Source organism: Oncorhynchus nerka, linkage group LG5 (assembly GCF_034236695.1).
Source record: "Oncorhynchus nerka isolate Pitt River linkage group LG5, Oner_Uvic_2.0, whole genome shotgun sequence".
In the NCBI taxonomy this organism is placed as follows: Eukaryota; Metazoa; Chordata; class Actinopteri; order Salmoniformes; family Salmonidae; genus Oncorhynchus; species Oncorhynchus nerka.
In genome coordinates, this window is record NC_088400.1 from 56,898,222 (window position 1) to 56,914,893 (window position 16,672).

The following is a 16,672-nucleotide window of genomic DNA, read 5'->3' on the forward strand; positions in this document are numbered from 1 at the left end:
GGATTTGTCGGACTGCGGCTACGGTAACTACAGTGTTTGATGGAGAACAAGCGTTCCAGAATCCTCCGTCCAGCCAATCGGAGAAGCTCTGGGGGTTCTAATGACCCCTAGGTCAGAGGGGTCACCAGAGTAAAAAGCAGATCTGAGAAACGGCGGGCCCATTGCCAAGACAGGCCCATAAATCCCCTCTCTCAGAGGAAGCAATCTTGTATTATGCTGTTAAATCAAACTATAATCACAGCCTTGCATTGTGCTGCTGGCCCCGACCCATGGCGCAGAGAGGAAGCTACAATACGGAAAGAGATCAATTAGCCTGTGAGCTGAGGAGGAAAATAATGTGCTGCTCTGAGAGAGAGAGAGAGATACACAGAGAGAGAGAGAGAGAGAGATTGTTCTGTTGCTTCGCAAAAATACATTTTGTCAGCTTTACCAATCTTTTTTATAAATAATGAATAAATAAAATCACTTATTTTCTGTATTAAAAATACTAAACTAATAATTTTATATGAATATATAGATCCTAAATGATAACATTACCTCAGCAAAAAAAGAAATGTCCCTTTTCAGGACCCTGTCTTTCAAAGATAATTCATACAAATCCAAATAACTTCACAGATCTTCATTGTAAAGGGTTTAAACACTGTTTCCCATGCTTGTTCAATGAAACAAACAATTAATTAACATGCACCTGTGGAACGGACGTTAAGACACTAACAGCTTACAGACGGTAGGCAATTAAGGTCACAGTTATGAAAACGTAGGACACTAAAGAGGCCTTTTTACTGACTCTGAAAAACACCAAAAGAAAGATGCCCAGGGTCCCTTCTCATCTGCGTGAACATGCCTTAGGCATGCTGCAAGGAGGCATGAGGACTGCAGATGTGGCTAGGGCAATAAATTGCAATGTCCATACTGTGAGATGCCTAAGACAGCGCTACAGGGAGACAGGACGGACAGCTGATCGTCCTCGCAATGGCAGACCACGTATAACAACACCTACACAGGATCGGTACATCTGAACATCACACCTGCGGGACAGGTACAGGATGGCAACAACAACTGCCCGAGTTACACCAGGAACGCCCAATCCCCGCATTAGTGCTCAGACTGTCCGCAATAGGCTGAGAGAGGCTGGACTGAGGGCTTGTAGGCCTGTTGTAATGCAGGTCCTCACCAGACATCACCGGCAACAACGTCACCTATGGGCACAAACGCACCGTAGCTGGAACAGACAGGACTGGCAAAAAGTGCTCTTCACTGACAAGTCACGGTTTTGTCTCACCAGGAGTGATGGTTGGATTCGCGTTTATCGTCGAAGGAATGAGCTTTACACCGAGGCCTGTACTTTGGAGTGGGATCGATTTGGAGGTGGAGGGTCCGTCATGGTCTGGGGCGGTGTGTCACAGCATCATCAGACGGAGCTTGTTGTCATTGCAGGCAATCTCAACGCTGTGCGTTACAGGGATTTCCCGCAAGACAGGAATGTCAGTGTTCTGCCATGGCCAGCGAAGAGCCCGGATCTCCATCCCATTGAGCACATCTGGGACCTGTTGGATCAAAGAGTGAGGGCTAGGGCCATTCCCCCAGAAATGTCCGGGAACTTGCAGGTGTCATGGTGGATGAGTGGGGTAACATCTCACAGCAAGAACTGGCAAATCTGGTGCAGTCCAGCTGCAGTGCAGTACTTAATGCAGCTGGTGGCCACACCAGATACCGACTGTTACTTTTGATTTTGACCCCCCCTCTGTCCAGGGACACATTATTCAATTTCTGTTAATCACATGTCTGTGGAACTTGTTCAGTTTATGTCTCAGTTGTTGAATCTTGCTATGTTCATACAAATATTTACATCTGTTAAATTTGCTGAAAATAAACGCAGTTTACGTTTCTTTTTTTTATAATCTACTTCGAAGTGCTCACTGTAAGTTGAGAGAACATTATACAGACAGAATAACAAAAACATATTCTATAGCCTATGTATGAAATGGTGTTGATCCATTGTAGAATGCATGTTCAACAGGTTGAAGTGTTGTCAACTTAGAGCAGTCTAGTTCAATTTAGCAGCCCTTAAGCTCTCTCTAGTGGACACACATGGAACAGCTTTAAGTCACGAACAAATTTGACAGAAGGCCTTTAAGACATTTACCATACTGTATATACAGTGAGTAGATTTATTATAGTGTAATTACAGTGTAAATAAATCACTACTTTAAAAACATATACAATACAAGTCAAAAGTTTTGACACACATACTCATTGAAGAGTTTTGTTTTTACAAGAGTGTGCAAAGCTGTCATCAAGGCAAAGGGTGGCTACTTTGAAGAATCTCAACTATAAAATATATTTTGATTTGCTTAACACTTTTTTGGTTACTACATGATTCCATATGTGTTATTTCATAGTTTTGACTTCTTCACTATTATTGTACAACGTAGAAAATAGTCCAATTAAAGAAAAACCCTTGAATGAGTAGGTGTGTCCAACCTTTTGAATGTAGGTGTGTCCAACCTTTTGCATGGTACTGTATATTTCACATCACACATCTTCAGAAGGGATACAATCATTAACAGGCATTGAATTAGAGTGTTTGTAAGGTGTTCTAGTTTTTTTATTTTTTATCGTCAATTATTTTATACGGAATATCCTTTTAACTAGAAGTGGCTCTCTGCTGGCTTGAAATGACATGACATGTGGTGTGTTCAGACTGCTTAAAACACTGACTATCACATCAATCCCTGAATCCTACTTTGTTCCAGTTTCTTATCATCCTGAATAATAAAAAAGAGAAATCCACCTCCTGGATTCCCAGATCAGCAGACATCTAGTGTCAGTTTGACACTGGTGCTGATCTGCTCTCTACAGCTGGGGGACTAAGCCATGGGCCTGATGAGGGCCCTTCCATATTAAACAGGCAGATTAGACACGTTAAACGGAGGGCAGCCTGGAGAGGTGCTGTTATCGAGACCTCCGGGGTCCTGCTGCTCATCAGGCAGGTACGGTAGTGCAGTCACACACACACACACACACACACACACACACACAACAGGAAGGAAACCTCTCCTCTCTCCCCCACTACCTGCTCTGCCTCACTGTCTTCCTCTCCTCACTGACCTCTTAGTCTGCCAGCGTCTGCTGCCGCGGTAATGCTACCACCATTCCCATCATGCACAGGGGCATACGAGCTCCCATGAGTCCCCACACCGCTCCCTGCCATCTGCCGTGATTTATAGAAAATGGCCGATGATTTATGGCCTAGTCATCTCACAATGAAGTTGTTTTCTTTCATTATGGCGACCTCCCGACCCAGCCGCCACTCCCCTGCATGCTTGGGGAAATGTGTGCTAATCATACACCATAAAGATCTTTAAACAGAAGGGGGGGGGGGGGGGGTTGGCCGGGGCAGTGGAAATGGAAGGGGCTTTAATAAAATTAATTTCAACAGCGTGTGAATACTAATAGAGCCGAGTAGAGCAGACCTTGGTGGCGGCGTGTCGGAGATGAGACGCGGCCACCGCAGAGAGATACCGGCCTTAATGAGACTGTTTTAGGTTATTAAGGACGGTGGAGACTAGGTAGCTGCCTGACAGGCCACGCACCGTAGCTACTGCACCGTTTCTCCTTCAGCTTTTGATCTCGAATTGAAAAAGGACCTTTTTGGAGTCTTGGGTGATCCAGAAGAGTTCAAAGATGAATGCCTAGTTAAAGCTGGTAAAACCTGGATGTCTCAGTGGTCACACATTTGCCCCAATGTTAATTTAATCATATGCTGCTGATTGTAACAAACAATACAGGGAATCCTCTTCAAAGCTGGCCAGCCTACTAACACTTTCTTTCTTTTTTATCACTAATGATGAAGGTGGCGATAGTGTTTTTCCACTCTTTATTGGTGAGTCTTCAGATGACTGGAGAACGCACACAAACCAAGGATGCGGCAGTGACAAATGAGCGTCTGCGGTCTCATTGCTGATTCACCACATCCCTAGTGTAATGGTCTGTGCCCTCTATCCTACCCCTGATTGGGGAAGGCTACGGTGCACCTGTGAGCCCATAAGAGCAGCAGGACAGCTAATAACTGTTCAATTCAACTTTCAGTTTGCCTCCTCTAATGCCGTGTACACTAGCACGCGGTGCTGCGCGGTGAAATGCCGCTTCCCATTCGTTTTCAATGGAAGGAAAGCGGTTAGAAGCAGAGAGGGAGGAGGACCGTGGTAGCCTACTTTTGCAGCCAAAATGATTAAAAAAAAATCTATTAAATAAATACACAGAGGATGCTTTTTTCCTCTCAACAAAATGCAAAGAGCGCCATCTGCTGCTATTCCCATGTCCTGCAGGATATTTTTTTTCCTCCCACATTCTCGGGAAGATACTGTATATCTGCTCTTAATTTATACTTCAAATATACAACATATGTGATTACATGCTTCGGACAGGGACTGAAGCCGGTTTATTTCAAGTTTAAATTTCAACAAATTCTATCACGGGTGAAAGAAGTGAACAAAACATGAAATATGTACAGTCATAACACACAGAAAATATAACAGACGGCATATAAATATAGGGGAGGGATAAAACAATGACTGACGCTAAATAGAAGAAGCATGCATTGTAAATGGTTCGCAAGGAATAGAACAGCCAAGCCAATATTACATCTGTGGGAAAATACTGCCATTAAACTATTGGCTTTATTTACAGCAGCCTTGGGATGCATCCCAAATGGAACCTTATGCCCTATATAGGGCACTACTTTTGACCGGGTCCCACAAGGGTAGGGAATCGGGTGCCACTTGGGACATAACCTTGGTCTTCGACGCAACACCTTTCCTGTCTAATTCATGATGTATAATACAGCATTTCGAAATAGGGGCAAAAAAAAATAATATTCAAAAGCAGTATTCAGAAGCTATTAGTATGGATTAATATTGCAGGTATACTGTAAAAAAAACTAAAACAAGGCACAAGCAAATACACACTCAAGATACATGGCTTGAGGATAATAGGGTTTGGTTTTTGATACAGGCCCGTGTGTGCACACAGCATACAGTTACAGTATAGTATACAATGTTTGGTCTGTTAAATCAGCCCTAGCTTGGTAGCTGTGATGGATATCAATAGTGTGTGTGTTATATAATACAAGCTGACCAGACATTTATAGATTAGAAGCAACGATTCTTCAACATAAAGTCGCAGTTGGGAATGTTAGTTAATCATGGAGGTTGCTGGGTATAATATTGCATGTTCCCTCGCATGCAAACGAGGTCTCTCTCGGACTCTCTTTTTATAACAAGTCTGTGAATCAATGATTAAAAGTACTGTACAAAACACTCATTTTGAGTTTCTTTTTTGATTCAATTGCAACAGGCAAGTCTAACAAAAGAAATACTGTGTTTGTATTTGACAACATTTTGTACTTGGTCATAGCCATAGCTGATAAAATTGCTGAGTTCTCACATTTGAGAAAAAGAGAAACATTGTGCACTGTTACAGTACATTTTAACAGTCAATGTAGTGAAACTGTACTACAGAAACAGTAAGGCCCGATAGTGTTCTCAGTAACACGCCACCTTTATCTGGACTTTTAACAAGGGATGGGCTCAATTCCTTTCAATCAAATCAGGAAGTAAACTGAAATTGCAATTTCATTTTTATCCCCATAGACAATCATTGAGGAAAATTGGGAATTGGAATTTCTGAATGGACTGAATATAAATGGAATTGACCCCAACTCTGAATTCTTGTTCTAACCGAAACAACTGTAACCTTTAACCTTCATAAAAAGGAGAGTAAAATACATTAGGTTTAACGCCATGATTAGTATTTCGAAAGCAGCAGTAACATTTCATAGGTGCGCATAAAAATGACATCTATACATTTCAAACAAGGATGGTTCACTTACAATGGTCATTTACAGTGCTTTGACAAAAAAGTTTATCCAAGTAGTTGGATTTTTTGTAACTAATTCATTATTGCTGGATTCAATTTAAAATACATATTTTTTTCCCCCCCGTCTTTAAATTGTAAAAATAAAAATACTTGCACTTAAAATGTCCTTAGATCATCGACTAATCCGTCAGATTGTCATTGTCTTTCTACTATGTGACGAATAGGTACTGCCCATATTTCGATTTTAGACTAAATATTTCACATTTGAAAATTCTAGGACTCTTACATTTGCAAGAATACTTCAGATCCCAGTAGTTTTGACTCATTACAACGTGGCCCGAATGTTAAAGCACAAAGAACAGCAGACTCAAACACCACCAACTCAACCAATAACTCCCCTTCCATAATAATAATGTATGAAGGGTGAGACTGTAATCCTTGTGAAAAAGGAAAACATTCCTTCACTAGTTGTTGGGCCCAAACCACAGTCAAAACACAGGTGTTACACACAGAAGCAGTTTACAGAGGCTTATTCAACACAGCTTTTCACTGCATGTACTAATCATTGGCCAGCCAAATGATCTTCTCCCACTAATGGAAATGAACGTTTTTTTTTTTTAGATTCTCACTAACTAAGAAATTCTACCGCTTCACAAGGATTATTCTTTAAAATACAGGCTTAATAAAAACATAGCATCTAAGAACAAATTCTTTAGACGGCAAATACTACAGAACAATTACTATCAAAATCGCCATTTTTAAACTGCCCCCTTTACAAATAGCACGTTTCCAAATAAGCCCATCTGTCCATCGCGAGTAGGAACAGAGGCAATGAGGTGGTCGTGTGCAGAGCGACACTCTGCTTCCATCAACATGAAATCCTTTCAGACGGTTTAAAAAGGACTCCGGTTTCATTCAAAGCTCTTTACATTCATTCGACTAGGTCTGAAGTAGTGTCGCATTCGTATCTTAATAAAAAAGGTGGAATAAACGTATTTACAAGACGACAAAACAGAAGGAAATAAAATACTGATTGCAACAGGCAATAGGGTTTCCCAACAAGGAACAGCCTACAGCCTTTATTAGAATACATTAAACCACAAGGAGGTCTGGAAAGAAAGATTGAGGCACAACTGTTTCCCTATCTGGGTCACGTTCATTAGGGCACGCCATGGAAAATATTTCAAAACGGTAAAAATAAAATAAAATAAAATTTGTGTTTCTTATTGGACCAGTAGTCCAGGTAGTCCCTTCCTGTTTCATTCTGTTTTGCACCGTTTGGTGCCCTATGAACATAACCCTGTACTGTATATACCTGCACACACATGGATGAAGCCGGAGGGCCATGTTCATTAGTATGAGGAGATGTCTGAAGAGCTGCTGCTGTTGCTGGTGGACGTCTGGGCTCTCTTTATGTACAAGTTCAGCAGCTTCATCTGATGGGATAGTAAAGACGCTGAATGAAACCAACACATCCCGACAAGACGTTTCAAGATATTGAAAAACATTCTGCGACCAGTAGATCTTGAAAAAAGACATTGGCTGCATCCCAAATGGCACCCTATTTCCTAGTGCACTACATAAGGAATAGGGTGCCATTTGAGACCGACCCAGACAGGGTGCTGAGATGAGAGGGTAGCGTACCTTGCTTCCTGTTAGCTGGGCCAGGTAGGGCTTCAGCTCTTCACCGATGACAGAGTAGACAGCCACCAGACAGAACACACTGGCCTTCCTCACACTGCTCTCTGTGTTGTCATACCCCTGTACAGAAAGACATCAGAACAATATTAGACATACACCGAGTACAGCAAACATTAGGAACACCTTCCTAATATTGAGTTTCAGCCCCCCCCCCCTTTGCGTCAGGGCATGGACTCTACAAGGTTTCGAAAGCGTTTCACAGGGATGCTGGCCCATGTTGACTCCAATGCTTCCCACAGTTGTGTAAAGTTGGCTTGATGTCCTTTGGGTGGTGGACCATTCTTGATACACACGGAAAACTGTTGAGTGTGAAAAACCCAGCAGCGTTGCAGTTCTTGACACAAACCGGTGCGCCAAGCACCTACTACCGTACCCTGTTCAAAGGCAATTCAATATTTTTGACTTGTCCCTTCACCCTCTGAATGGCACACATACACAATCCATGTCTCAAGGCTTAACATTCCTTCTACAACCTGCCTCTTCCCCTTCATCTACACGGATTGAAGTGGATTCAACAGGTGACATCAATAAGGGATCATAGCTTTCACCTGGTCAGTCTATATCATGGAAAGAGCAGGTGTCCTTAATGTTTTGTATATACTCAGTGTCTAGACAGTGTGGCATTATCTTATGTAACTAAACCCCAAGCATCAACACTTTACTGGAAGTAGATGCATATCAAGTGCTTCTATTTGAAGTAGATACATTTCAAGTGCTTCTATTTGAAGTAGATACATTTCAAGTGCTTCTATTTGAAGTAGATACATTTCAAGTGCTTCTATTTGAAGTAGATACATTTCAAGTGCTTCTATTTGAAGTAGATACATTTCAAGTGCTTCTATTTGAAGTAGATACATTTCAAGTGCTTCTATTTGAAGTAGATGCATATCAAGTGCTTCTATTTTGAAGTAGATGCATATCAAGTGCTTCTATTTAAAGTAGATACATTTCAAGTGCTTCTATTTGAAGTAGATACATTTCAAGTGCTTCTATTCTGTTTCAACTAATCAGTAAGCACATCAATAAATCAACCAATGGACTAACCAATCATTCAACTTGACCTATAAAGCCCTTTTTACCTGCAGTAGTCCTGGTATGATGTCAGGCAGCAGCTGGTGGAGTGACTCCTTGGTGATGCGTTCGATCACCTTGGTCTGCATCTTGATGGAAGCCAGGTTGATGGGGTAGTCAGCCGTCTGGACGATGGGACACAGCACCTTGATACACTGCTCTGGGTGGATGGAGCCAGCCAGGGTGGAGGCTGACTCCTCTGCTGCCCGCACAACCTGGGTAGTGAGGGAAGGGTAGAGTGAGGAGGGTGAAATGGTTGATCATGGAATGGATTCATTTTGGTTTATTGGCAGAGAAGGGTACATGTACAGTACCAGTCAAAAGTTTGGACAGACCTACTCATTCAAGGGTTTTTCTTTATTTAGACTATTTTCAACATTGTAGAATATTAGTGAAGACCGAAGAACTATGAAATAACACATGTAGTAACCAAAAAAGTGTTAAACAAATCAAACTAGATTTTATATAAGAGATTCTTCAAAGTAGCCACCCTTTGCCTTGATGACAGCTTTGCACACTCTTGGCCTTCTCTAGCTTCATGAGGTAGTCACCTGGAATGCATTTCAATTAACAGGTGTGCCTTGTTAAAAGCTCATTTGTGGAATTTCTTGAGCCAATCAGTTGTGTTGTGACAAGATAGGGGTGGTAATACAGAAGAAAGCCCTATTTGGTAAAAGACCAAGTCCATATTATGGCAAGAACAGCTGAAATAAGCAAGAAATGGAGTCCATCATAACTTTAAGACGAAGGTCAGTTAATACGTAAAATTTCAAGAACTTTTAAAGTTTCTTCAAGTGCAGTTGCAAAAACTATCAAGCGCTACGATGGAACTGGCTCTGATGAGGACCGCCACAGGAAAGGAAGACCCAGAGTTACCTCTGCTGCAGAGGATAAGTTCATTAGAGTTACCAGCCTCACAAATAGCAGCATAAATAAATGCTTCACAGAGTTCAAGTAGCAGAAACATCTCAACATCAACCGTTCAGAGGAGAATCAGGCCTTCATGGTCGAACTTCTGCAAAGAAACCACTACTAAAGGACACCAATAAGAAGAAAATACTTGCTTGGGCCAAGAAACACAAGCAATGGACATTAGACAAGTGGAAATCTGTCCATTGGTCTGATGAGTCCAAATTTGAGATTTTTGGTTCCAGCCACTGTGTCTTCGTGAGACGCAGAGTAGTTGAACGGATGATCACCACATGTGTGGTTCCCACCGTGAAGCATGGAGGAGGTGTAATGGTGTGGGGATGCTTAGCTGGTGATTTATTTAGAATTCAAGGCACACTTAACCAGCATGGCTAAAACAGCATTCTGCAGCGATACCTCATCCCATCTGGTCTGCGCTTATTCATTTGTTTTTCAACAGGACAATGACCCAAAACACACCTCCAGACTGTGTAAGGGGTATTTGACCAAGAAGGAGAGTGATGGAGTGCTGCGTCAGATGACCTGGCCTCCACAATCACCCAACCTCAACCCAATTGAGATGGCTTGGAATAAATTGGACCACAGAGTGAAGGAAAAGCAGCTCAGCATATGTGGGAACTCCCTCAAGACTGTTGGAAAAGCATTCCTCATTAAGCTGGTTGAGAGAATGCCAAGAGTGTGCAAAGCTGTCATCAAGGCAAAGGGTGGCTACTTTGAAGAATCTCAAATATATAATATAACACCTTTTTCGTTACTACATGATTCCATATGTGTTATTTCATAGTTTTGATGTCTTCACTATTATACTACAATGTAGAAAATAGCAAAAATAAAGAAAAACCCTTGAATGAGTAGGTGTTCTAAGACTTTTGACTGGTACAGGCGAGGCTATTAACTCAAGATGTGTAGACTTAGAATGTCCTCTAAAGCAGAGCCTCATAAACAGAGACAGCGAGTGAGCGCTACCTCTTTGTGGGAGTCTTTGTGTGCCTCCAGAGTCTTCATGATGGTGAGCTCTGCATAGTTCTTGAAGCGGGCTGGCTGGTTACGTAAGATTTCCTTCAGCACTCGTAGTGCCAGGGCCCGGATGGTGTGCTGCAGGTTGGGGGAAAAGGACACGATATGCTCAGAACCAACCATTCAGAGACAGTGGAAGGAAAAACAATGGATTAAAACATCAGATTGTGGCATTGCTCCCAGGACAGGAGTTTACTTTATCTCTCCATCCATCCATCCATCCATTTATCATTTCCTCCAGAGTCCTTACATCTTGGTCTGACAGGGTCTCCAGCAGCAGGAGCAGCATGGTTTTGAAGTGTTCCTCCCACACTGCCAGGCTGTCCTCCCGGGCTATCTTCAGCAGCTCCACCAGGGCTCCCCTCCTCTCCTCTGGCCTCTCACTGGGGTTAGACAGCTCCTTCAGCAGCTCACCCGCCTTTCGACGACCACAATAGATATTAGTCAGTGACCCCTGAATTACATATAGATCACTAAATGGAATTTGATAGGATCTCCATGGCCGTGACTTTATGGTGTTATTATGTAGCTATAGTAAAACACTGAAAAGATTGTTGTTAAATGAATGCAACCAATCACCAGTTCCAGCTGCTCCGCAGGGGAACTGTTCTTGGTGTGCAGCATCTTGTTTTCTCCACCACACTCTTGGCGGCCTGCGAGGAAGAGGGTTGAGAGGGGGGTGGGGGAGTCTTACCTTACAGCTAATATATAGCCTATTATAAAGAGGGTGGTCCAAGCCCTAAATGCTGATTGGCTGACAACCGTCCAGCACGGGTATGACAAAACATGTATTTTTACTGCTCTAATGACGTTGGTGACCAGTTTATAATACCAATAAGGCACCTCAGTGGTTTGTGTTATATACAACACCTGGGCCTTATTGCTTAAAATGTTTTATGACCATCCAAAATGGCACCCTATCCCTATATAGCTCACTACTTTTGACCAGAGCTACGTAAGGAATAGGGTGGTCAAAAGTAGTGCACTACATAGGGAACAAAAGGTGCCATTTCAGACCCTTGAGACAGCCTCACCATCTCGAAGCTGCTCCACGTCGTCCTCGTACACCGTCTCTCTCAGGGCAACCTTGTCGTAGGCGCTGATGGTGTCTGTGTAGTTGTAGGGGTTGTAGTCGCGGCCCCGGGGCCCGGAGAAGGAACGCGGGGAGGGGGTGTTGAGTAGGGAGGTCTTGTTGTCCAGGGCCGTGCGACCCCCGGGCCCCTCCACCACGTCGGCACCAGAGTGTGATGCTGTTCCAACACCCGGCTGAGGAGAAACAAGACTATTGTTAAAACGTAACATAACAAACGTAGAGTTTTATAAAAATAACTAAACATATGTCCATTCTAGAGAAGATACAAATATTCACCAGAGAGAACATTTGCCAAACAAGTGCACTTGTTCACTCCCCCCTCTGGATTTAAAAGGAATGGGCTGTGGGAAGACACTCCCTCTAGTCCATTCTAACACCAACCCAAATATTGTAAATCAATGAGGGGGAGTGAGTGAGTGAGTGAGTGAGTGAGTGAGTGAGTGAGTGGAGAATAGTAGGGAATTGCCAAAGCCCCTCACCGTGTCCTCTCTCTTGCCTCTGCCCGGCTCCATGAGGTCCTCCTGACTGCGGAAGCTGAAGTTCTGGATGGCCTCAGTGACGCCTCGCAGGGAGCTATAAATCTGATCGGTGTTCAGGTTCTCTGTGTCGTACTCCAACATGCTTCAGGTCACACCGGGAGGGGAGGGTTATTAATCAAGTATGACACTTACATCACCACCACAGGAAGAAGACATCTGCCCAGTGGGCAAAAGCGGGGGGGAAAAACTGGTTGAAACGACGCCATTTTATTTCCCTAGTACGTAAAGATGTCATTTCAAGCAGTTTCTCATGTAAAAGATCAACCGTGCATAACAGTAGGCGTTGACAGAGACAGAGTGGAACAGACTGGGGAGTCAAGGTGTTAATGTGGTGAATCCCCCGAAATGTGGGCACATGAGAGCACAGATTGCTGCTGCGGAATGAAAAAAAAAATGTATGAATGAAGTGAAAGGAAAAACAAAAGAGACCGCGGGGTAGGGACAAATCAAGGTTGACACAGCTATGTGACAATGTACCTGGGAGAGTAAGCACTTCGTAGGGTCTTCAGGGAGGGGGCAGCAGGGGTGGAGGAGAGAGGAGAAGGGAAGGGAGGGGGGTACTTTGACAGGCCATCGGCACTCCAACCCCATAGCCGACTGTAATGTGCCCAGAGCACGGCAAGGGAGGGAAGGAGGGAGGGAGGGAAAGAAAAGGGGGGATAGAGGCGCGAGGGAGAAAAAGAGAGACGTGAGGAGGGAACAGAGCCGAGCGGGGGGGGGGACTACTTGTTGTCGTTGTTAGTTAAGTTAGTAGTGATGTAACCAACTTCTACGGTGTGTTGGGGACCAGGTATTAAAAGGTTACGTCAGACCTACCTGGGAGAGAGCGCGCCCCCACGGGAGCAGTTGGTGGGAGAGGTGAGGGGGCTGCTGCGACTGCTGGGGTGGCGAGGCGGGGGAGGAGTCCGTCCCATGGTGCTACTGGGAGAAGCCTGCGGATCACACAGAATCGGAGCAGGTACAGTACATTATAAACTGGGTGGTTTGAGCCCTGAATGCTGATTGGCTGACAGCCGTAGTATATCAGACCGTATACCACGGGTATGACAAAACATTTATTTTTACTGCTCTAATTACGTTGGTAACCAGTTTATAAATAGCAATAAGGCACCTCAGGGTTTGTGATATATGGCCAGTATACCACGGCTAAGGGCTGTATCCAGGCACTCTAAGAACAGCCCTTAGCCGTGGTATATTGGCCATATACCACACCTCCTCGATCTTTATTGCTTAATCATTTGATGCTATCCCAGTATGTTTAGATTACAATTATCCATGTTACAGCAAGCAAGGTTTATGTTGATGGCTAACGGTGCCAGTGAGAAGAGGACCTTCCTGAGCAAATTCCCTACTCTTCTTCTCGTGGTGAGTAGATATTTGGGATCCAGCCATTTTAGCCCTGCTCAGTCTCATCCTCTCGATGACGTTGACTAGGCGTGAACGTCAGAGTCAGGTCTTACCACTCCGGTGTTGCTGGAGTTCCGCAGGTGGCTATGCAGCAGTTTAGTGGCTCCGTCCTGGAAGGTCTTGGGCAGGGCCCCCAGCAGCATGGTGAACTCTGGGGTGTTCAGCTCAAACAAGGCGATCAGGACCACCTGGGCCGCCTGGGGGTTAAAGGGTCACAGTGAGGTCAAAGGTTAGAGGTCATCAAAGAGGGCATTCACTTTTCCCCCACTAACATTGATATGCGATATCACGCAACAGTGAAGTGCATATCAAGGTAATGTTTGGCCCTTAGAGAAGAGAAGGGAACATTCAACAAGCCCATTCTGCTCTCACGGACCCATGAGTCACATCAGTCAACGTTCTGGCGAACACATGATCCATATGCACCGCACGGAAATACAGAAGCACACATTTGTTGAGGTTCAGCTAGCATTCAGTTAGTCAGGCGAGTTAGAACCAATGTCAGTTCTCGTAAACCAGTTCAAGAACCAGCATCGCAATGCTCTCGGGTGAAATTCCATGCATGTTGGTCAACCAAACCTGGTCACTGCAGATAAACAAGAACTATGAGTAACAAGTAACAGCAGCACAGGCTATTAGAAAAACACAATATTACCGCACATTCAGAGCCATTGTGTTGCCCATTCCCACCCCGTCGCATAAAGGGGCAATCTGCAGTTGTGACATAAACGGTTTGACTTATAAGTACCCAAATATTAGCTTGTATAACTCCATTGTTTGTAAACAAAGTAAACTTAAAACAAACACGGTATAGCCTCAAAACACAGTTAAAACTATCATTTTGATATCATGGATGGTTAGTCCTTGCATCCCCAGCTCGGTCTATGAATTTGAGAGTGGGTGCATTTCTCCAATCTCTCGTCTTTTTTTATTTAGCAAAACAGTGGTGGGGTCAACACCTTGTTATCTCTTCAACTGCTGATTGCCCCTTTAACATTCACTCATTACGAAGAAAACTTTGAGAGCAGAAACAACTGTTCTGGCTCATTCAGAGCCATTTCAGTCCCCATTCCCACCCCTGCACTGCCCTTTACATCCCCGGTTATAAAGCAGAAACAACTCTGTGTCTGCCAGCAAGGCGGAGTTGGATTAGAGACAGAGAGCCCAGGCTTGAGGAAGTTATGTGAGGCAGACTGCAGACCGTGCAGCTGACTGATGGGTCGGGGGGGCTCTACTACCTGCTTGCACCTCTCCTCCACGTTCCCCTCTCCAGGTAGAGAGGCTACGGTGGTGCTGGGCCTGCCTGACAACTCCTCACCTGCCCAGCTATGGTGGAAGCTCTGGGGTTGGGGGTCGACCGACGGGTAGGGTGGGGAAATGGTCCGTTTAAAATACAAAAATAAAAACAACCAAAAAAGGGATAAAGCCAGCAAACAATAGTTATTTTAGAGCTTCGGCTGATCAGTTGAAAATTGGCCGGCTGGTTAAATCTGGGACATTTACAGAAATGCTGATTAATGTGCATTGTCCCTGTGAAATACAAAGTCAAAAAAAGAAAGAAAGTCTGACGCTGTTGCTATGGAAACAAACAAACCCAACTCGACCCACCTTCCGGACGTCGGAGCTCTTTGGTTCCGTGGTCCAGGTGATGATGCGGGAGACGGCCAGGCGTGTCTCGCTGGAGTTGACAAAGTCTGCGGGGTCCATTTGACGGGCCAGGCACTCAATGTACCTCAGGATGGCCACCTTGACCTTCAGGTTGGGGGTCTGGGTCTGGTCCACGATGAAACGCATCAGGATGTTAAACTGCTGGTCGAACGGGAACGAGTCCCTGGGAAAGAGAGAGGAAAAGAAATAGAAAAGGGCATGAGATGAGAGGGATTGATCCACTAGAACAGGGATCAGCAACTAGATTCAGGCAAGGGACGTTTTTTTCTTGCGCGGATTGTCGTGGGGCCGGTACCCAATTACAAATAATTTGTAAATGGCAAATTGACTGGAAGAAGCCCAAACCGATATAATATTTGACTAAAACATAATAATTTCAAACCTCATTTGTATATTATCACGTGTCTTTCTTTTATGTGTGGAAATACTTGGGAACAGATTTCCCAAATTAAAATCACCTGGACCTGATTTAAAAAAAACACATGTCCAACAATGAAAATGCAAAAAAAATTATAAATTGCTCAGAAAACATGGGGGGACAAACATGGGGGGGACTAACATGGGGAGACAAACATGGGGGGGAACCCTGCACTAGAAACTCTACAAACAGACAAAAGCAACATCTAAGGGCTTTTCACACTACCAAGCAGAGCCAAACCAAGCTGTACTGAGCTGGCCTGGTTACACATCCACCATAGTGGGTGGAATCGTGCTGAAAAGCATCAAGTGGAGGGAAGAAGAAAAAACAACACCTGTGTGAAAACGCTAATAGAGATGAGGCTTTAGTTCTGACCTGGTGACGTCCAGAGCCTTCTGGACCTTGGCCTGTACGGAACCCAGGAGGTCAGCTCCCATCTTCTTCAGCAGCTGGGTGAGCAGGACAAACAGCCAGTCCTGCAGGTCCTCTCTGTGCAGGGTGATGAAGTCTACCAGGGTCTCCAGAAACATGCTGAACACCTGACACAGTGACCACCCAGCCCGTCAACAATAGGCTATACATATTTACTTCACTGTTAAGGAGTATTACAGTAGGACGACATACAGAACATCAATAATTAACCAATCAACTATCTGAATAGTTGGATTCGATTGCATTACTATTAAAAAGTGACGGACAAAAACCAAAAAAACACACTTACTCGCTGATGTTATAAATCCACCGCAAAGACCACCGTGCGACACAAAAACAGACCGTTAGTACAGTAACTACATTAGCGTCCCGTCAGAACACACGTTATAACAGACACGGGGGGGAATCGATTGGGGGCTCACCTTGCTGTGTGGGTCAGCAAACATCCTAGTGAAGATCTCACACAACCGCTTCAGCTCCACACGACTGCGACACACGAGCGGGAAAAAAGTAAGG

The 16,672-nt window shown here is 44.2% G+C and overlaps 1 protein-coding gene across 7 annotated transcripts in view; it reads right to left on the minus strand.

Moving 5' to 3' along the window:
* Positions 1-4,408: 4,408 nt before the first annotated feature.
* The window catches only part of LOC115129866 (CLIP-associating protein 1-B-like), a 51,105-nt gene continuing 38,841 nt past the window's right edge, over positions 4,409-16,672 (minus strand). For 5 of the 7 annotated variants that reach the window (XM_065018768.1, XM_065018770.1, XM_065018771.1 and 2 more), the window contains 14 exons: positions 16,579-16,642; positions 16,100-16,263; positions 15,247-15,469; positions 14,877-14,978; positions 13,692-13,835; positions 13,048-13,163; positions 12,172-12,313; positions 11,634-11,865; positions 11,179-11,252; positions 10,850-11,017; positions 10,549-10,677; positions 8,661-8,867; positions 7,525-7,641; positions 4,409-7,316 (listed from right to left, as the gene is read on the minus strand). In XM_065018768.1, coding sequence (XP_064874840.1) covers positions 7,233-7,316; positions 7,525-7,641; positions 8,661-8,867; positions 10,549-10,677; positions 10,850-11,017; positions 11,179-11,252; positions 11,634-11,865; positions 12,172-12,313; positions 13,048-13,163; positions 13,692-13,835; positions 14,877-14,978; positions 15,247-15,469; positions 16,100-16,263; positions 16,579-16,642 — 1,966 coding nt within the window. In that variant the 3' untranslated portion in view covers positions 4,409-7,232. The remainder of the gene's footprint in view (positions 7,317-7,524; positions 7,642-8,660; positions 8,868-10,548; positions 10,678-10,849; positions 11,018-11,178; positions 11,253-11,633; positions 11,866-12,171; positions 12,314-13,047; positions 13,164-13,691; positions 13,836-14,876; positions 14,979-15,246; positions 15,470-16,099; positions 16,264-16,578; positions 16,643-16,672) is intronic. The other 2 variants (XM_065018769.1, XM_065018773.1) reach the window with 1 other exon arrangement.